Here is a 22,157-nt window from a genome sequence, read left to right as displayed (position 1 = left end):
GCTCTTTCTGTGCTTAGTACTGTGTGTATGCCAGCTCCAGAGGCTTTAGGCAGATGCAGTAGGAATAGAGATTATTATATTATTATATATTATTAGGTCTCTATACACTGTGCACAATTCCTCACACATCACCAATGCGGGTCAGAGCATTTAAATTCTACGGGCTCGATTTTATGCTGAAGGTGGGCTCCCTTGGGCTCTAGTGAAAGTTTTGGGAGTGACCCCCTCCCTCACTTAGCCGCATCTGCCTCTCTTTAGTTTTTCAGACAACAACCCTTTAATTAGCATGAGGCTGGACTTCTGTCCATCTCCAGGAGATTGTTCCACCTCAGAGAGCTGCCAGCCAATCGGAGAACAGTAGCTCTGCACACTGACAGCATGGGCAAGAGCTGTGCCCAAGGAGGTGGGATTCAATGATGGACGTTCAGTAAGTCCAGATTCTTGCTCGGGCCAGGTTGACAGTACTCAATACGGGGTGTTACGGTTGGCGGGGAAGCATGTTGGACAGGGCAGGGGGTGAGGGTATATCCGGGTAGGCAAAACTGTGGAGGGGGGAGCTTCCGATTGGCACAGGAGGCTGGGTAGAAGGCAGCCTTGCCCCCCACCCCCTCTCCCCACCCCAAATCCCAACCCCATTTCACTGACCAGCAGCCCATTGAGTTTAATCTGCCAAGCTACACCTCGGGCACAAGCCATTCATGTTGTTCATTAGCAGCAGCGGGATGCCCTTAATCGGGCATTAATTATCCACTTTCAGTTCTCAATTAAGTCACAGGCAGGTGACCCATCTGTAAAATCACGGAGTGGGGTGTGTGGAGATATGCTGCCAATGGCAAGGCACCACTATTTAAGGGTCCACCCATCTGCTTTCCTGCCCGCTGGTGGTCTTTAGGATCAGCCCTAAGTTAGTAAAGCGAGAGTGACATTATTAACATCTTTCACACCACTATCTTCAAAACCGAAAATAGAGGTTCCTGGGGGTTGCTCTGTCAGATTGACGGTTCTGTACAGAGGCAGCCAATGACCTACTAAACCCTCTCGAATGTTTTGTTTTCTCTTATAAGGTTATAGCAGGACTGCACTGTGGATTGGAGTTTATTGAACTGCTTTTTCTCACTGCAACAAGAACGCCAAATTACTGTCAGGAACCTGTGCTGACTTTAAGAGCTGCAAGAGCTGTACAATTTCTCCTCCCTAAATTGACGTAATGATCACTTCCCAGACAATAGCCCTGCCTGTTGCTCACACAAGGCACCTAAGTGAGGTGAACAAAAATTACAAATGGTTTCAGTGGAGGTTAAAAGGGGCCAATCTAGAAAGTGCACCACTAGATTTATATTATTGTGCGGGAGGGAAAATAGGGCCATCTTTTGTGATGCGAGTTTTCAAAATATAGAAATGCATAAAGAAAACGATGACCCCAACTGTGAAAGATCATATTTTCAATAATACATAATAACTACCACCAAAATAAAGACAGAAGCCAGGAATTCATGGCCCTGCAGTGGCGGGACCTGCTGTGAGGGAAGCAGCATGCCAGCCAAATCCTACAGATTTTCGGCAGGCTTGGAAGATCCCGGCAGAAGGTGGGGTCAGGATATCCCAGCCAGATTCTTTCTTCAAGCAATTACTCAAGGATAGGATAGAAGCTAATTATGGAGTTTTAGGGTGACACGGTGGCACAGTGGTTAGCACTGCTGCCTCACAGTGCCAGGGACCCAGGTTCGATTCCTGGCTTGGGTCACTGTCTGTGCGGAGTCTGCGCATTCTCCCCGTGTCTGTGTGGGTTTCCTACCACAGTCCGAAAGACGTGCTTGTTAGGTGCATTAGCCATGCTAAATTCTCCCTCAGTGTACCCGAACAGGCACTGGAGATTAGGGGATTTTCTCAGTAACTTCATTGCAGTATTACTGTAAGCCTACTTGTGACACTAATAAATAAACTTAAAACTTTTAATTTAAAAGAGCTAATAGAAGGTCAATTAGTACCACCATGCATTGCTTACCTTATAAAAATGATAGGGTGGAAGATCATAGATTTCAATGATCCATGAATAGTCTCCTGGAGGTTTATAGGAAAAGATAACTATTTCAAGGCAGCAAGCCAGAAGAGATCGATGAAATATATCTTGTTCCAATATTCCCTGTGTAACAAGCAGAGACATTTGCCATAGTTTGTTAAATGTAAACTATGAACATCAGACATTCATTTGGTTGAATCATTATTGTGTGACAATAGTGTACCTTTAAGAGATCTTTTTTATATCATGCTCTCTGCACCTCATAGCCTTAGCTGATGTCATTGTTGCTGAGCTATCTGCGAGGAATCATTTTATTGCTCCTAAATTGGCTTAAATGGGGGTTGTTTATTTTTAATTTGGGAATTAATTTTGTGACCCTGCATTGTCAGGAGGTAGAATGTTTGCAGATCAGATGACGGGAGCTCTTTCATTGTCATTTCTGAGCTGCAGGTTTTAGTTTGAGAAGGGACATCAAGCTGGAAAGAAGTGTCTCTCTCTCTCTCCCCCCCCCTGGTTTTGGAAATTCTGCTGATTAGCTGAAAGCCTTCCTGGAGTAGAAAATCCGCTGCTGGTAGTTTGACCAAAGTCTCTCCCTGGTGTCCTAGGAAGCTGTTCTGACTTCAAACTGTTCTGAGTGTATCAACAGAACCGCAGCATTCATCCAAAGGACTCAGTTCCAGTATCATGTGAGCATTAGTCTTTGCTGTGTTAAACCTGTAGAAGGGTTTTGTTTATGGAATTAGTTTGATTGGAACATCTTAGATATGTTTGTAAAGGGTTATACATTATTGTGGTTGTTTTGTTTTGTTTGTAATTGATAACAGTTATTGTTAATATTCTTACTATACATGTAACTATCTTCTTAAATAAACTTTGTTTGATAAAAGCTCCCTAGTGGCTCATTTGAATCATATACATGAAGTGAAACATATCATGCTTATCCTAGCCAAATTCAAGGTGCAAAACTTATGATCCAGGCGGGCTCCATAAAACACTTTGGAGTTTCTGACCTGAACCATACCAATTGTACATATGCAATGCCTTCGGAACCTGCTGGTCTGTATGACATACACAGTTCCATTATGAGAGTCACACTTATGCCTTTTATTTTCCATGACCATTTGTTAATAATCGTGACATTATTTCCATGAAAGAAACAATAGCAACAAAATCAATTGTGACAAAAAGGAATACAAAAAAATCAAATCAGCTAATATGAAAAGTAAAATAGAATTATAGATTGGTTACAACACAGCAAGTGGCCATTCAGCCCTTCATGTCCACGTCAGTTCTTTGCAAGAGCAACTCAGCTCGTCCCACTCTTCCGCTCTTTCCCTGTAAACTTGCGATTATTTTCCCATCAGGTGCTTATCTAATTCCCTTATGAAAGCCTCAATTGTATGTTCCTCAACCACACTCTCAGATAGAGCATTTCAGATCCTAACCGTTTACTGTGAAAAAATGCTTTCCCTCATATTGCCGTTGATTCTTTTGCCTTAAATCCCTGTCCTCTGGTTCTCAACCATTCCGACAGTGGAACACTTTCCCTCCACCCACTCTATCTTGACCCCTGATGATTTTGAAAACCGCTATCAAATCTCCTCTCAACTTTCTCTGCTCTAAGGATGACAACCTCTAATCTATCCACATAACTGAGGTCCATCACCCCTTGAACCACTGTTGTATATATTTTCTGCACTCTCTTTAAAGCCTTCACATCCGTATTGAAGACCAGAATTTGATATGATACTTCAGCTGAGGCTGAACCAGATAATAACTTCCTTGCTTCTGGATTCTATGCCCCTAAAGCGGAGGATCCTGAATGCTTTATTAATGGCTTTCTCAACCTGCCCTGCCACCTTTGTATGCATATGCCCTCAGGCTTCTCTGTTCCTGCAACCCCTTTAAAACTGTATCCTTTATTTTATATTACAGCTCCTCGTTCTTCTTTCCAACATGTAACACTTCACATTTCTCTGCATTAAATTTCATCGGCCATGTCTCCGTCCAGCCTGTCTACTTGCTCTTGAAGTCTATCACTAGCCACTTCACAATTCACAATACATCCAAAGTTTGGTGTCATTTGCAAATTTTGAAATTATGCACTGTGCACCAAAATCTAGGCTCTTAAAATAGGTCAGGAAAAGCATTGGTCCTAATGTTGACCCTTGGAGAATCCATTGTATATGTGGAAAAAAAACAACCATCCACCACTATTCTCTGTTTCCTGTCACTCAGCCTATTTTGTATCCATCCTACCATTTTGCCCTTTATTCCATGGGCTTCAATTTTGCTGGCAACCCTGTTTTGTGGCTTGAAAGTTTGGAAGTTCTTACATGCTGCATCAACCGTATTACCCTCATCAACCATCCATGTTACCTCAACAAAAAAACTCAATCAAGTTAAGTAAACATAATTTACCTTTAACAATTCCATGCTGGCATTTCTTAATTAATTCACAAGTTGTCCACATGATGCAAATGTAGATCACAATGGGCTGCTTATTGGAAGCTTCGCCACTTCACTAAGACTAGTTTTAATACATAGGAGATGTGATAGTTTCCAAACTTTATACAGTAGCAAAAGTGACTTTATGTTGCATCTTTGACTTGAGATTCCTCCCAAATCTGGCAGATCTATTAGTCAGTAATGCCAACAACCACACTGCAGTACTGGGGTGGGGAAGTGGTGCCATCAAACAAGGAATGAAGCCGAGGAAACTTATTGCTTCATTGTCACAAGATTTAAAAAGAAAATACCCCATAATGAATTGAGGCCAGCATGACACCAGACACCTGCACAGCTGAGGATTCATCTGTAACATTTTAAAAAAAATACTGTGACAAGAGCTAATACACAATTAAAATATAGATAGAAAAAGTTTCACCTCTGACACATAGGGGCGGCGACTCTGTGTGAAAACTTGCCAAACTTTATGTAACAGCTGAACCTAAAGTTGAGTCTTTTGTTGTATTAGTGTATGAAAGCTTACTGCCAATACTGCACGCAGTAACTTTTAATATCTGTTTTCAAAACATCTTAATTTGTACTTACAGTTAAATCTATCTCTCCTAACCTCCTCTTTTCCTGCTCAATGACTGCTTCCAGGACTTTGTAGTAGAGAATCTCTGCAAGTCGAAGGCGCTTGGTGGTGTTGTCTGTGCAATTAAAGACCAACATATCAGCAGACCCATTTATTTAACACTTCCTTCCAAGGAAACAATTTACTACAACACAAATTAGGAAAGCCCCTCCTTCACTCAATATAATAAAAGCTCCTTCATTCTTAGTCACAGGAAAATAGGAACAGCTGAAGATAAAAGATAAAGAAGGACCTAGGCAGGAGTGGGCTCATACAGTGGAAGCGGTCAGAACTGCATCTGGGTGAATCAAAGTGAAAGTTGAGACATGTTGAAGGTAGGCTAAGAATAGCACAAGGTTCATTAGAACCTGCAGGAAAAGAAACCTAAATTAAGAGGGAAGGGATCTGTCATGATTGACATGGGCTGTAGACATCCTGACTTCAAGGGATTTGTAGAAGAAATGCACGATAGAACAACCCAATAACCAAAGGCCCAACCACGAATTTTTACTAACGGCATTTGTTAAGAAGAAATTTGTTCCAGTCATGGCCAGAGTATTCTTTTCTCAAATATGTTCATTTGTGCTAATTTTTTAATGGAAGAATGCATTAACAATGCAATATATTAAAATTTGATATTTTTTAACATTCATGGGATGTGGGCATCTCTGGAAAGGCCAGCATTTGTTGCCCAGCATTCAGTGGAGGTGGAAGGCCTTCTTGATCTGTCCACGTGGTGCAGTTAGGGAGGGAGTTCCGGGATCTTGACACAGAAACAATGAAGGTAAAGTGATAGAATTCCAAGTCAGGATTGGGTGTGACTTGCAGAGGAACTTACAGGCAGTATTCCTATTCACTGTATTTTAAAACATATTCCTTCATGGGAAGTGGGTATGGCTGGCTAACCCAGAATTTATTGCCCACCCCTAGGCCTGCTACCCTTGTTCTAGGTGGTGCAGGTCTTTGGTTTTGAAGGTGCTGTTGAAGGAGCCTTGGTAAGTTGCTGCAGCGCATCCTGTATGTAATACACACTGCTGCCACTGGTGCATCAGTGGTGGAAATGGTGGCAATCAAACTTGCTGATTTGTCCTGAATGGTGTTGAGCGTCTTGTCCATGGAGATGCACTTATCCAAACAAGTGGAGAGTACTCCATTACACTGATAAGGTGGAGTGACTATGGGGAGTCAGAGGCGAGTTACACATCACAGAATGCTCAGCCTCTGATCAGTTCTTGTAGCCAGTAACAGTTTTAACAACACCAGGTTAAAGTCCAACAGGTTTATTTGGTAGCAAATACCATTAGCTTTCGGAGCGCTGCTCCTTCGTCAGATGGAGTGGAAATGTGGAGATCCTCTCCACTTGGAGCCGGCAGTTTGCGGTGTCGATGGTAGTCATGATGTGGAGATGCCGGCGTTGGATTGGGATGAACACAGTAACAGTTTTAACAACAGTTCTTGTAGCTACAGAGTTTATGCGACTGGTCCAATGAAGTTTCTGGTCATTGGTGATCCAATTGTTGCCCCCCCCCGCACCCTCTTGCCGTTCCCCCCTCCCCCAGGATCTTAATGCAGCTGTTTTTCCTATTACATTTGGTAGTGGTTTTCCAGTAACTTATATGTTAATTGTGTTTAGCATCACCTGTACTGACCTATTGAGAAGCCAGAGTGATCCTTGGTGGATTGTGTGTAATGGTGACAAAATATTTCACCCATCTCTTTGACTCTGCTGAGGACAGACTGTGTGGGATCTCTGGAGCATGATCTGAAAAAGAGATAAACACATTATCATGCATCTGAACAACTGCGAGTTGAAATTGATCCCTTCAGAGTTGGATTCCTGTTTCAGCAACAGAAAAAGGAAGAATGCCTATTTTCTGCATAATTAATTAACTGTGAACAAAATTGCGGGACATCTTCAGCTTTGTTGGCAGACTGTTAATCGTGACGAAAACTATTTGTGCCTTTAAATTACAAATGCACAAGTAAAGAACGAGATAACTTCCATATTATACGACATCATAATAGGGACAGGTGTCAATTAGATCATTTTAAATCATTCCACTACTTTAGTTTCACACCATGTTGTGTTGCCTTGGGACATTCATACATAGACATGTGGTTACCTTCACTGGTCCTTGTTTAGTAATTCTCTGGTATCTTTATCTTCAGACCTAACTCATGCATTTTGTAAAATAAATTAACAACTTTCATGCCAATTGCAGTTGGTAGCTTATTCTATCTATCTTTACTTCAGGCACGGTGGCACAGTGGTTAGCACTGCTGCCTCACAGCGCCAGGGTCCCGGATTTCATTCCCGGCTTGAATCACTGTCTGTGTGGAGTATGCACGTTCTCCCCGTGTCTGTGTGGGTTTCCTCCGGGTGCTCCGGTTTCCTCCCACAGTCGGAAAGATGTGCTGGTTAGGTGCATTGACCCAAACAGGTGCCGGAGTGTGGTGACTAGGGGAATTTCACAGTAACTTCATTGCAGTGTTAATGTAAGCCTACTTGTGACTAATAAATAAACTTTAACTTTAACAACTTAATGTTTTCCTTGCAGATTTTCTGTACTGATCAATGTTTTGAATATTTTCCCCAAGATTCTTTGTTTCACAGAGAATGATGGAAAGTGCCTCACTTGATCTAAAGTCAATGCAAATAAAAATCAAGAGAGATGTAACAAGGGTTGCCAATTCACTATCCTCTATTATACACTGACATGCAAAGTCAAAATGATCACCAGTAGTTTTATGTTATATTTGACATATCCTGTATTTACTCATTTTATTGATGGCTGCTTCATTTTTATGTTCAGTCCAGTTCACAATACCTTCAGATTGCCTTCAAACTCCATCTTTTATTAGGGTTTCTTTGCATCAAACTTTTTGAGGCACTTTGAATATAGTTGATTCCTCTCTCAAACTATAATCTTACCATCTTTCAGTTTGCTCCTCTTGGGGAAAGAAATAACTTGCAGCTGTCACAGCCTCAAAACAATCCAAAGCTCTTTTCATCCAATGAATTACTTTTGGCCCTGAGATGAGCTTTCAGCAACATGATATCTCCATTACTAAAACCGCCTACTCCATCTCTGTAACATCGCCCGTCCCCATCCTCATCTCAGCTCATCTGTTCCTAAATTCCTTTTCCATGCCTTTGTCCTCAGAATTGGCTTTTCCAATGCTCTCCCATCTTCCACCCTCCATAAACTTGAGCTCATCCAAAATTCTGCTGCCTGCATCCTAACTTGTACCAGATCCTATTCACCCATCACCCCTGTGCCCACTGACCTACATCACTTCCCAGTTTGACAAAGCCTCAGTGCAAAATTGATATATTTGATTACAAATAGCTTACATGGCCTCATCCTTTCCTATCACTTAACCTCCTTTAGCCCTCAGAGATCCCTGCCCTCCCCCAATACTGGCCTCTTGTGCATCCCTGATTTTACTCACTCAATCACTGGCAACCATGCCTTCTGCTGTCTATGCCCTAAGCTCTGGAATGCCCTGCCTCAGCCTCTCTTCCTTTAAGATATTCTTAACAATGAGTGGTATTTTCCAACCCTGCCAGTGGCAGGCATCATCACGGGTGGGGTGGGAAATTTTGGAGAACTGACTTTTGGCCGTTCTCCAGATTTTCTCATAGTGCCCACGATAATGCCCGTCGCTGGTGGGGCTGGGAAAGTCCTGGCACATCGTTGACCAAGCTAATATTTCCTTACGCTTTTTGTTTGATAACATTCCTGTGAACACTTTGGGATGATTTACTACATTGATGGTGATAAATAATGCAAGTTGTTTTTGCTCTTGAAGTATAATTGCTGTTGCTTTGTAGGTAAATGTGACACTCGAACAAAGCAAGGTCCCAATAAGATGAGAGGAATGATCAGTTAATCTATTTTTGGCAGTGCTGATCAAGAAATAAATGTTGGTCAGGATACCACCAATTTATTTACTTACACAGGCAGGCAAGGCCTCAATGCAATGCCCCATCTGAGAGACAGTAGCTCTTACAGCTGCTCTACTCTATCAGTATAGTATTGAAGTATCAGTATAGATTATGTCCTGGAATCTATTGAGCATAGTTTGACCCTACAACCTTCAATCTCAGAGTTCTATCACAGAGCCAAGGCTTACATGTCAGATCAAATGCTATTGGGGATTATGAATATATGTTAATTGCATCTTCCTGCTTTGCTGTTGTGAAAACCTCAACTAGATAATAGATCCGTTATTCATGATCTTTCTCTTCTACATCTAACTTGATTTCATAAAAGTTTAATTCATGTAAATGACAGTCTATGACATTGAAGAAGACAGTCTCTAATAATTTGTCCAGGGCAGTTTCTGGCTGTAGTACCCAATGTCTGTTTTTGCTTTCCTGAGAAGTGGTACTCTCCAATTTCTTCTGAAATATTGTTCTCTCTGCCACCCACAACCGATATCAGTTTCAGATCATCCATTCCAAATACCTTCATGAAGAAATAATTCATTATGAATCACTAATCTGTCCTCTACGTTTAACACCCAATTGTTAAAGTTACTGCTCAGTTTGTGTTCCATCAAGGCTACTTAGGTCCTGACCTCGTTAGCCTTGGTCCAAACATACGTACAAATGAAATAGGATCAGAAGTAGGCCAATTGGCTCCTCGAGCTTGCTCTGCCATTCAATAAAATTATGGCTGATTTGTTTGTGTTTCGAGTTCCACATCTCTACCTACCCTCAGTAGATTCCTTTGATTCCCCTGCCTAACAAGAACTGTTGACCTCTGTCTTAAAAAAATCAGTGATCCGACTTCCACCACCTTCTGTGGCAGAATGTTCCAAAGTCGCACACCCCTCAGAGAAAATAATTCTCCTCATCTGTCCTAAAAAGGCATTCCCTAATTTTAAAACATTGCCCTCCAGTCCTGAACTCACCCGCGACAGGGAATATCCTTTTCACTTCCACTTTGTCAAGTCCAAATGAGCTGAACTCAAGAGGTGAGCTCAGAATGACTGCTCTTAACATCAAGGCAGCCTTTGACCCAGTGTGGCATCAAGGACCCCGAGTAAAATTGGAGTCAATGAGAATTGGGGGAAAACTCTCCATGATTGGTATCACACCTGACACAAAGGAAGATGGTTGTGGGAGGTCAATCCTCTCACTCCCAGGACACCACTGCAGGAGTTCCTCAGGGTAGTGTCCTGGGCCCAACCAGCTTCAGCTCCTTCATCAATGATCTTCCTTCCATCATAAAATCATACGTGTGGATGTTTCCTGATGATCACACAAAGTTCAACACTATTCTTGACTCCTCCGATACTGAAGCAAACTGTGCGCATATGCAGCAAGATCTGGACAACATTCAGGCTTGAGCTAATAAAGGGCAAGTAACATTTGCAACATACAAGTGCCAGACAATATCCATCTCCAACTAGAGTGAATCCAGCTATCTCCTCTTGACATTCAATGGTATTACCATCACTGAAACCCTCACTATCAACATCCTGGGGGTTAGCGTTGCCCAGAAATTGAACTCCAATTCTGAAGTGAGTAATTCACCTGACTCCCCAGAACCTGGCCACCGTCTACAAAGTACAAGTCAGGAGTGTGATGGAATATTCTCCACCTACTTGGAGGAGTGCAGCTCCAACAATACTTAAGAAGCTCAACACCATTGAGGGCAAAGCAGTCTGCTTGCAACAATCCACTGTTCATTCATTCCACCACTAACGTACTGTGGCAGCAGTGCGTACAATCCACAAAATGTCCTGCAATAATCCACCGAGGCTCCTTATACAGCAAGCTCTATCACAAATAAAGACAAAGGCATGAGAACACCACCACGAAGTTCCCCTCCAACTCATAGGCCATCCTGATTTGGAACTATATCACTGTTCCTTTACCTCTGCTGGGTCAAAATCCTGGAACTCCCTAGCAGCACTGTGGGTGTACCTACGCCTCATGGACTGCAACGGTCCAAGAAGGTGGCTCACCACCAACTTCTCAAGAATAATTAGGAATGGTAATAAATGCTGGTCGAGCCATTAACACCCACATTGTGTAAAATTAAAAAAAACCTCTTGGCAATGGCCAATGAGTTTCCAGCTATTCATATGATGTTGCGTTGAAAAGTGTTACACACACTTGCGCAGGCATATACATTTCCCTCTCTTTCTTTGTTAAACTCTTCCCACCGCTTAGCATTCATCAGGCAGAAAAATTAAGAGTCCAGGTTCTAGATTGGTCTAAAACTGCTGCCAAAGTTGTTCAATTACTGACTAGCAACTCTTCCTATGAACTTGAATGGATCGCAGTCCTTTAATTTTCACGACTGCTACCTGTTCAGTTATTTCAGTCAATGCACTGTAAATAACAGTCCCTGCGATAATAATTTCCACAATTCTCACGACTGCAGATTGGCTGTGATCCGTTGCAAAATAAGATAATCAGAACCAACTGTACAAAGCTCATATTTTTGGCAGTGGTATGAAATACTCATATTTTAAAGACATTTCAACTCATACGGAAATATTTCTAGATAGGAGACAGTGATCTATAACAATGCAGATTCTGTATGGTCTAGTGGGCTGAATTTTATGATCCCTTAGGGTAGAATCGGACGGAGGCAGAGGGGCCTGTAAAATTTTATGGGTACCTTTCCTGCCCTCCCCCAACCTGGCCGTGAATAATGGGTAGTCCACCTAACCTTGCACCATTTGAGGACCTTAGGGGTCATCTTCTGCCTGACATGGTCGAAGTAGAGAACCGCCAATGTATCTGCCATCCAGTTCTTGGCTCTTCTCCTTCGGGACTGGATGCAGTCCCAGTTGTGGCCACTATTCCTGGTGGAGCTGCTGAGACCAAAGAGCTGCCATCCAATCAGATTAGGAGTGGAGGTTTCACACTGAGCCACTTAACGTCCTTCCAAGCATTAAATCGCAGTAGGGCAGCTGGCTGGAGTGGGGTTTTAAGACACAACTAACCATAAAATCCTGCCCATTATCTCAAACATTGAGCAAATATTAATAACCAAGTCTTGAGAACATCTCTAAATATGTAACATTACCTGAAAGAATGCAACCTCTACTTCAACATGCATAGCTCACCTGAATATTTGTAATAATTTCTCACTTGGGGTATTTTTCAGCCCTGTTAGTAAGGCATGAAGACGACTAACACACTGTGTTGCAGAGGATATCGGGGTCACACAAAGGTTGCTCTCCTTCATATACTTGCGACCAGTCAGTGGTGTTGAAACTGAGAGTGCCCTAGACTGTTGAAGAAAATAAATAATATTCAGGTGATCAAAATCTTTGATCCTAATCTCTCTAGAGATTATCCCAAATTTAAACACTGTATAAGGAGTCTGCAAATTGCACAATACTAGGTGGCCGTCACAAAATGGGTTAGTGAAAAATTAATTCAAGGAGTTTCTATTTGCGTGTCTATCCTTAGAACTTGGATCTAAAGTTACATTTAGGAATAATTTTCCAATGGCACACACTTACTGGAGATTGTTGTCTGCCGGGAATACATATCAAGAATTTGGAGGTTCTTCGCATGATCTTCCAACCATTCACTTAACAGCACGCACTCAAATTTTTAGCATGTGTTTCCTGCACACTATCCCCTCTAACACCCTTTGCCACCATCCCCGCTGCCCACTGAGTCAGAAAATAATCCTTTAGATTTAACTTTCATAATTAGAATGGGTTTTTTAATAATCCAATGGCATTTGGATCATTAATCCAGCCTTGTGACTACACTCAGGTATTGTTACATAACAAAGGTGCTTGGCACATTGGATTAAAGCTTGTACCCCTGACTTTATGAGACGGCTGTATGCTGCATTCAACTAAATGTTATATCTGTTATCCTGCCTTCCCATTACGATATCACTTGAAAAACGTAAAGAGTGTTGCATGTTGAGGGAGCAAAAATCTGGCATCATAAAATTGTATTTGCCGTTGGATCTTGGCTCAGTGCTGAGGTCAGGACACAAATGGGCTCAACATTCAGCTGCTGTATCATCCCTCGTGATTCTAATGAGCACCAGATTGAGTTAATGCCTGAGACAGTTCAGCAACCCAGGACAGCTCTTGGCACAATTAATTTCAAAAAGCAGTGGGCTGGATTGTATGGGGTTGGACAAAGTGGAGGGTAGCGAAATGCAGAGGTGGGAAGACCTTGGGATGGGGGCCTCTGATGAGCAGAGGGGTAGGTAAAAGAGGCATCCTCCCACCCACCAGCCCATGCAGTGAAAGATGCTAGGTTGCATACTTAATGAGGGCCTATCCCTTTGTGGGTTAAATCTCTGTAGCAGCAGGAGGAGGCCCTTAATGGCCATTAATTGGGCCACTTAAAGGTTTCAATTGACCCAATGAAGGGTGGGTCTCCCAATGCTCCCCTCCACCATTTGTAAAATTGCAGTGGCGGTGGGCACTGGGAAAGGCAGCCAATTTTACACTCCCATGCTACCCACCCCACCGCAATCGCCTACCAACCTGTCCAAGTGGAACTGTGAAATCCAGCCCAATGTTTTTAAATGTAATGCAAATCCAGTGCAATTGTAGCCCAGTAATGTGGTCCTCTATTCACAAAGACCCATTTTCACAATCAAGATACTGAACCAACAATTCATTCAATCACATTTCACTATTTGATTCAGAGTGAGGCTGTGCTTTTTATACTGCACAGCTTAAAAGTGTCTCATTGATGTTGCACAGAATGACTTCAATCTAAAGGAGACGTTTTGGTCCTATAACTTCAGTCACTAAAAGTATTTAAAATGGTACATACAAACTGACATAAAGTAAGATTTAACAGTTCACATACATTATTAGGCCACAATAGTTCATTTGGACTTGCACAACTACTCCAGCAAGCTTCTTGAAGAATTCCTGGAAAAGGCTGGGGATCAAATACATTTGTTTCTGCCTTACTGGGGAAATCTTGCTCTACATGAGGAAACCCATACCAGAACCAAATGGGCCTACAGCTGGACTCCCTTTTCTGAACATTCCTGCCTCCATAAGGAGCCCAGCCTAAAACTGGAGGTCAGTGCACTGAGGGAATTGGTGTACAAGTCACCAGGTGGCAGGAATGAGACAGGTAAGTAACCTTGACCACCAAGGATAGGTAATTTTAAAGATAGATAATATTAATCTCCTAGTTACAAGGGAGCAAACAGTATTGGCTCTCTGGTCATGTGTGGCTGCCGTTCTGCTACAATTGCTGGGATCGCAGTCCATAAATTTTCCAATATTATTTAGTAGATCTAATATAGCTTCACTTCGAAAGGTCAATACCTACATTGTCAAAATGTTGTTGAAGATTGTGCTCCACTTGCATCCTTTCAGCTGTCTCTGCATTTGACATGTTGCTCAGAAATCTGTTCGGGGTTCCTATCTCTTCATCTGCGTCATCTCCCAGAAAAATCCTTTCATCTATGTTTCCCACAGTTAACACATATTCATCATAGGCCTTGTTAATGGATTTACTATAAGAGAAAGAAAAATATAACAGAAGATGTCCTAAAATAAAGCCAGACCCCAATTACTGAGGCACTTCCCATACTTGCAAAGAATATTTTAAAGAAAACGGACGCACTTTTCATGTCCTCAAGATCTCGCAAAGTATTTCACAACTAATGAAGTGCATCCCAAGTGTAGTCATGATTCTAATATAAACAAATGCACTAACCAATTTGTGCATTGCAAGATCCTACTACAATCAGCAATATGAAAATGAACCAGATAATCTGTTTTGGTGATACTGGCTGCAGGATAAATGCTGACCAAGACTATGCAATAACATCGAGGCATGAAAAGCAGATTTTTCCAAGCCCATATGAAGAGCCCGGTCAAATTGTTCCTCAGCCTTTACCCAACTGCAGCATAAAAATGTAGGTCCATAAGCTACTGGCAAGCTGATGCACAATCATGGAATCCAGGACTTCCAAATCCCTCTGTACCACAGGGTTTTGCACTCTTTCTCCTTTAAATAATATGCTGCTTTTCTATTCTTCCTGCCAAAGTGGACAAATTCACTTTTCCCACATTAGACTCCATCTTCCAATGTTTCTCCCACATCCTTAACATATCTAAATCACTTCGTAGACTTTTTCTGTCCTCCTCACAATTTACTTTTTTACCTATCTTTGTGTCATCAGCAAATTTAGGACCATATATTTGGTCCATTCATCCATGTAGTCACAGATAGTCCATTAGTCACAACTTGCCAACCCAAAAATGACCCATTTATCCCTACTCTCTGCTTCCTGTTAGCCAACCAATCCTCCATGCATGATAATATGTTTCCCATACACCATGACCTTAGCACCTTTGATGCCACACCTTACTGAATGCCTTTTGGAAATCCAAGTGCACCACATCTACCCTTTTATCCATGCTACTTGTTACTTCCTCAAAGAACTCTAATAAATTAGTCAATCATAATTTCTCTTTCACAAAACCTTACTAACTGTGCCTAATTGCATTATGATTTTCTAAGTGCTCTGCTATAATCTCCTTAATAAGAGATTCTAGCATTTTCACTATGACAGATGTTAGACTAACTGGCCTGTAGTTACCTGCTTTCTGTCTCCTTCCTTTCTTGAATAGGGGAATTTGCTATTTTTCAACCAGATGGAGACTTTGCAGCAACTCACCCAAATGGCTATTCTTCATGTTTGAGCACAAATAGCGTGATAGCAGGTTATTCAATCATGAGAAGCATCACAGGCAAATCCAATTGTGTTTTTACGATGTTCACTGGTGTTCTTTCCAGGGGGGATCATCAATAGGAAACAGACTCCGAGTTCATTTTTTTATCCGACTTAGCCCAGATGCCTATGCCCACGTGGGCACGTCAATTGCATGTTCAGTTCACTCTCCAGAGACTAGGGGCGGAACTTTCCCATCCTGCCCGCCATGGGAATCGTACCGGGCGGGACACGGACCATGCAAAGGTCTGTTGACCTTGGATGGGATTTTCTGACCTTGGGTGGGATTTTCTGACCTTGGGGTGAGCACGGTCAGAAACTTCCATCCTAGGAATTCAATCTGAAAGTCTCTGGTCTGCATACTAGTACCCTTTAGTCATTGGGGAAGATGAGAACTAGCTTATTATCTCTTTCCTAAATTCAGAAATGCCAGCAGTCAGAGGTCATGAAACATATTGTATTCATCTCTGCCTCTCACAATCTTACATCCCTGCTCAGGTGTGCAGCTATTCAATAGTATACTTACCACAATAATAATTTAGCATGAAGTTTACTTTCTGTCCGTATCTGACGTAAGCAGACAACAAAATGAAATCAAAGGGGAAACTGTCTGGAGTCATAGATTTGGAAGCCAATCATCTCAGTGCCAGGATATTGCTGAGGAAGTTCCTCAGGGTAGGGTTGTAGGACCAACAATCTTCAACTGCTTCATCAACAACCTTCCATCCAATACATGGTTAGAACTGGGGATGTTCACTGATAATTGCACAATGTTCAGTTCCATTCGTCACTCCACAGATACTGAAGCAGTCCGAGCCCATGTGCAGCAAAATCTGGACAACTTTCAGGCTTAGGCTGACAAGTGGCAAGTAATATTCATTCCTCACAGGTGCAAGGCAAAAAACATTCTATCAAGAGAGAATCTTAACCATCTTCCCTTGACATTCAATAGCATTTCCATTGCTGATTCCCACGCTATCAACTTCCTGGGGATTACTATTTACCAAAATCTAAATTGGACCAGCCATATAAAAACTGAGATCACAAGAGAGGCCAGTGGTTAATAATTCACCTCTTGTCTCCCCAAAGCTAGGCCGCCATCTACAAGTCACATGTCAGGAATGTAATGTAATACTCTCCACTTGCCTGGATGAGTGCAGCTGAAACATTTACTCTTTCCACCATCGATGCACAGTGGCAGCAGTATGGACCATCTACAAATACACTGTGGCATCTCATCAAGGCTCCTTTGTCAGCACCTTCCAAACCCTTGACCTCTACACCTGGCAGGACAAGTTCAGCAGATGCATGGGAACAGCTCCACCTGCAAGGTCCACTCCCAACCACACACCATTCTGACCCAATGGTCATTGGGTCAAAATTCTGGAACTCTCATGGGTCAAAATTCTGGAACTCTCACCCTAACTCCTATGTAAGTATAGTTTGCTGCTTTTCACATAATTACAAATCCTTTCAACTCAGTCAGGAAAAAATTCTTTGAAGCTTGGGCGATAGAATTTCGGCATGACTTACACACTTTCTGCAAAGTTCCCAGGATCCAGAAAACCAGTTAGAGTTTCTCCTCTTCCCTTCAGGATCTGTGATCAATCACAAATGCAACATTTTCAATAACTTATGTCAAGAAATGCTAAATAATTCATAAACCAAAAGTTGGCTGCTTTGAATTGATACAATTTAAAATTTGAAATTTGACAAACTGGTGATACAGTGGGTTCAATATTAATTGATACCTCTTGGATCTGTTCAAATGCCTATGCTAATCATAGAATCCCTACAGTGCAGAAGCAAGCCATTTGGCTCATCAAGTCTGCACCGACTCTCCTAAACAGCATCTTATCAACAGGACCCTATCCCCATAACCCCACTTATTTACCCCACTAATCCTCCTAACCTACACATCTTGGGATACTACGGGGCAATTTAGCATGGCCAATTCACCTAACCTGCAGATATTTGGACTGTGGGAGGAAACTGGAGGACCCAGAGGGAAACCAGGCAGACATGGGGCGAACGTGCAAACTCCAAAGCTGGAGTTGACCCCTGACACTGTGAGGCAGCAGTGTTAACCACTGTGCCGCCCCAATGGGGTACTGTCTGCATGTGTGCCTCTGCAAGAATCCTACAGTTTCGGTATTTAGGCAATTTTAGCTTCTTATGGATTATACATAGAGCAAAGAGCTACATCTGATGTGGAACTAACATGTTTGGGAGCCCAAAGGATGGCTGCTGCACAAATTAGAAAATGTCAGAATGGTGCATCACAGGATTCCCGTACAAAGTTGGGATGGAGAAACATTGTTAGCACATAGTGGGGTGTATTTTACACTGCATTGAACCATACCACACTGCATCCTGCAGTGCTTGATTCTGCATTGCATACTCAAGAAGGGCAGGTTCAACATCAGTTACCTAGTCAATAGATACTGCAATGGAGGTAGGAAATGCAAGATTAGCATCCATCTGAATGGATGAGTGCTGGTCCTACCACAGATTGCAGTCTGAATTTAACATAAATGATAAAGACTATAATTTATAAGTAGTAATCCTTTGAAGAATGAAATTCACTTGTCAAACCTTTCTCTCAAAAAGTTTTCTGATGTATGGCTTCCAGTAATGTTGTTTAATACCCTTTGCCTCTAATTCCAATCCGTCATGCACGGAACATAACTTGTCAATAATGCACGGAGGCTCTAAAGGTGGTTTATAATCCTTATTGTGGAAATCTTCTGGTAAACCTGGAATAAACAGAACAATACAATGTGATATTACAGACCTCACCTCACCAGGAGTCACCATCAATCAGGCTTACAAATAACTGCTTTTATAAAACCAGTCCTCATTAAAAGAAAGCTTCTTACATTGAACTAGCACCATATCATGTTTTCAAATCAGTGGATATTGGTGAAATCATTGTAATTTCATAGGTAATCATAGCAGCCAATTTGCACACTGCAAGATCCCGGGTAGCAAATAAATGACAATAAAATCTGTTTAGCAGATTGAAGGAAGAATATTGTTGAGGATTATCATTTAAAATCAATCATGATTCAATGAATGGCAGAGCAAACTCAATGGGCTGAATGGTCTACTTCTGCTCCTGTGTTTCATGGTCTTATGGTCTCATGGGCAAAATTATCCATTAGCCGCAGTGCAAATTGGATGATAGTGAATTGGCTGTCCCATTTATATTCTGCCCAATTTTCTTCTCCACAGAGTTCAACCCACCAACGCCATGTTTCCCTGTTAAAACATATTGACTTCACTTCATTAATAACCCATTGGCCTAAGTGTATGATAGGGTACTAAACAAACACAAAAGTCACTCCAAGCTTCTCCAACAACGCAGAAGTTCCTCAGCGCTTCAGTGAAGTAACAGCTTAGATTGTGCATCAAGTCCATGATGGAGTATGAACATTTGACCTTCTGACTTAAAGGCAAAAATGCTACCAACTAAGCTGAGCTGACGCCTCCAGATGCAGTCATATAATTCGAGAAATTGTTCGATGTGTCTTATCTGCATAAATAGGCAATTCAAATCAATTTAATGAAGTTAATGCTGCTTCTCTATAGGATGTAATATATGGAAAATCCTGTATCCCATTCCTTCCTGCTCCTGAACTGGACCATACAGGTTCAGTGTGTGGGGAAAATCAGGTAGGCAGGATCTCATCAGGATATTTGAATGATAAAATCCTACGTACACAGAACTGGAAGTAGAAAATCTGCCCGATTGTCTCTGGATTATGTTTTATTCTGTTTACAAAAATGAAATTTTTAAAAAGCAACAAAATGCATGTGCAATACGTATCTGAGCATAAACATTTCAACAACTTCGCAGTACCCACTCACTCTGTCCACAATACTGGCAACATTATTATTTTCTACATTCTTATTGGTTCTTAATCTAAAACACAACTACAGAAATGAACAGAACCAAACCTACAGCTGCAATTTTATTCCAAAATTAACAAATGCTTGCTGAAAAATCCTTCTTTAGGAGGAACAACTAAAATCATAAAATAAAATACAAATCAATTAACATATATTCATACATTTTAGAAAAATGTCTTAAGGCACTTACTTCAAGAGTAATGGGAAAATGGTTGTTAGTCAAAAGGATAAGATATTAGGAGCAGTGACGAAAAGCTTGACAAAAAAAATAGGCTTCAAAGGATAGAAGGGGTTTAGGGAAGCAAACAAATTAGATCAGCAAACATCTTAAGGTGTCACCACTAAAATCTAATAACACGACATTTTGAAAATTACACAGACATTTCCAGTTGTGTACGTAGTGCTACAATTTTCAAAAGACTAGGAAAAAATGTTGTTCTGTGCTGCATTTAACAAAGGAAATCCCTGGCCTAGAGCAAATTAAAAAAAAAAAATTATTTATCCAATTCCATCAAATCAAGTCCAATTCAGAGTCTCAACAAGTGAGACATTCCCGATCCAAGCTAACAAGACAGGGCTCTCACCTCCTGTCTTGGGCTTGATCTACATGATCCAAGTTGATTGGAGTAGGCATTGCACCTCCTCCAAGGCTTGATCTCATTTGCATCTTAGCCAAAAGGCCGAGATGCCACTTTTAAAAATTGCTTCAAATGAAGCTAAAATGTAACCTAATGACTTCAACCAAGTACAGCATGTCGATACTACACTTGATCTTAACCAAAAGGCCGAGAAGCGAGCAAATTTATGTAATTCATGAGCTATTTCCACTGTAGCTTAATATTGCATTAGAGACCACCACCTAAGCCATTCGTTATCATTCGGCCTTTCAGTGAGTAGGATCGCTCAGAGAAACTGAGCTGAAGAGAAATAACCGTTCATTCAAGGTTCAAGACTATAAGCATCAGCCATGTGGAGATTAGCCCCAGCTAATTTGTCCTTTTTGTTCCATTGTGCTCCACCTCTATTTGGTGACTGCTGGAGAAATTATGAATGTAATTTTTAAGTTCAATCTATCCTTGATGCAATCCAAGGACAGTGAGAAAAATTTAAAGAGAAGGGGATCAAACAACAAGCTCATTATAAAAATTAAGAAACATGTTAATAATCTGTAAATATGTAATGTGAATATGTAAAACAGCGTCCGAATTATTCAGCGCAGATAATTTGAGGAAAATGTAAAATAAATTAAACAGTCCATTAATCCAAGGGGCTCCTGAAAGAGGTTGTGGGAACACAATGCACGAATGACTTGCAACCATTGCTTCTGACACAGAGAGCACACTAGCTTTGTTCTGCCTGCTAATCTACATGCTGCTGAGTGCAGCCAATGTTAAATTCGCTTCTGAATGGCTGCACACTTCAGCAGGGGCCCCAAGTTGATGTGAGGTCAGAATCACTTAAAACTAATCTGCACTACTTAAAGGGGAGGTGAATTCTAGCTGGAACAGGTGCTCAAACCGTTTGTCAAATGGATTCACTGCATGAAGAGGAGGGAATTATGGTGCAATAGAGGAGAGGAATTGGTTCAGTTTTCTCTGATGCTGCATCTGATACCTTGGTGGAAAGGAAGAAAGGTGTGATCAATTCACATGGCACCAGACAAGCTGTCTGAAGGCAGTGGGTCCAGATAGCTGTGGCATCAGTAAAACAATGTCATGACACGCTCTACCACTGGGAAGCCTGCAATATCCATGATGCCGTGTGTTTGCCCAGCATGCTTCTTACTGGCAAGAGAGATGAAATGTATCCAGCTCTCATGGATTATTGAGCCACACTGACCTCTCTTATACAACTGTGGACAGTAAACTGGGAAGTGTTGCAAATACCGGGCAGCTCCCCAGCCTGGAAGAAGCCAACATATAAACAATAGTGGACAGTCATTTTCCCAACTGCTGGCAATGTAGTCCTCATCTGGGACAACATCCTTAGCAAAGCAGGGACGCCTGGCACATTGCTCTTTCCTGAGATTGAGGAATAAGAATTGCTCCCTGCACTGCCTGGGATAATATAGTCTCCTGCTGAGAATCTTTTTCTCTCTGCACCAGCTTGCCTTGTTCTGTGTTGCCTCTGCTCATTCTCCCTGTTAAGTTGTAATCTAGAGTGGACGCAACCTACTGCGCTCATGACTGGAGCAAGTGTTAAATGGAGAATCCTTAAAGTCATAGCAAAGTACTTCAGCACATGCCACACCATTCCCAGAAGACTTCAGCAACTTTAAATAACCCTAGAAACCACTGAACACTTCCAAAATTCCAGCCAGTAGAAATCAATTCGCGATTAATCTGCTCCCTTCAAATAGTGCTAGTCGTGGGTACTTCATGCTACTAAATGCATGTTCAGCTGTGTGTGTTCAAGAGATGGCATTAGTTGGTCA

General features: G+C 41.7%; 1 protein-coding gene and 1 non-coding gene across 2 annotated transcripts in view; both read right to left on the bottom strand.

Moving 5' to 3' along the window:
- Positions 1–22,157, bottom strand: part of rbl2 (retinoblastoma-like 2 (p130)) — a 133,005-nt gene that overhangs the window by 34,671 nt on the left and 76,177 nt on the right. Inside the window, exons 6-12 of the mRNA XM_078210886.1 lie at positions 18,407–18,567; positions 17,345–17,409; positions 14,401–14,587; positions 12,195–12,361; positions 6,752–6,864; positions 5,075–5,178; positions 2,006–2,143 (exon numbers count right to left, since the gene is read on the bottom strand). Of these exons, the coding sequence (XP_078067012.1) occupies positions 2,006–2,143; positions 5,075–5,178; positions 6,752–6,864; positions 12,195–12,361; positions 14,401–14,587; positions 17,345–17,409; positions 18,407–18,567 (935 nt within the window). The remainder of the gene's footprint in view (positions 1–2,005; positions 2,144–5,074; positions 5,179–6,751; positions 6,865–12,194; positions 12,362–14,400; positions 14,588–17,344; positions 17,410–18,406; positions 18,568–22,157) is intronic.
- On the bottom strand, positions 20,339–20,520 carry LOC144493235 (U2 spliceosomal RNA). Its single transcript, XR_013497697.1, has one exon. It is a non-coding gene; the product is annotated as a U2 spliceosomal RNA (small nuclear RNA).

Source organism: Mustelus asterias, chromosome 4 (genome assembly GCF_964213995.1).
Source record: "Mustelus asterias chromosome 4, sMusAst1.hap1.1, whole genome shotgun sequence".
NCBI lineage: Eukaryota > Metazoa > Chordata > Chondrichthyes > Carcharhiniformes > Triakidae > Mustelus > Mustelus asterias.
Note: the sequence above shows the minus strand (reverse complement) of the source record. Positions and strands in the feature narration are given on the sequence as shown.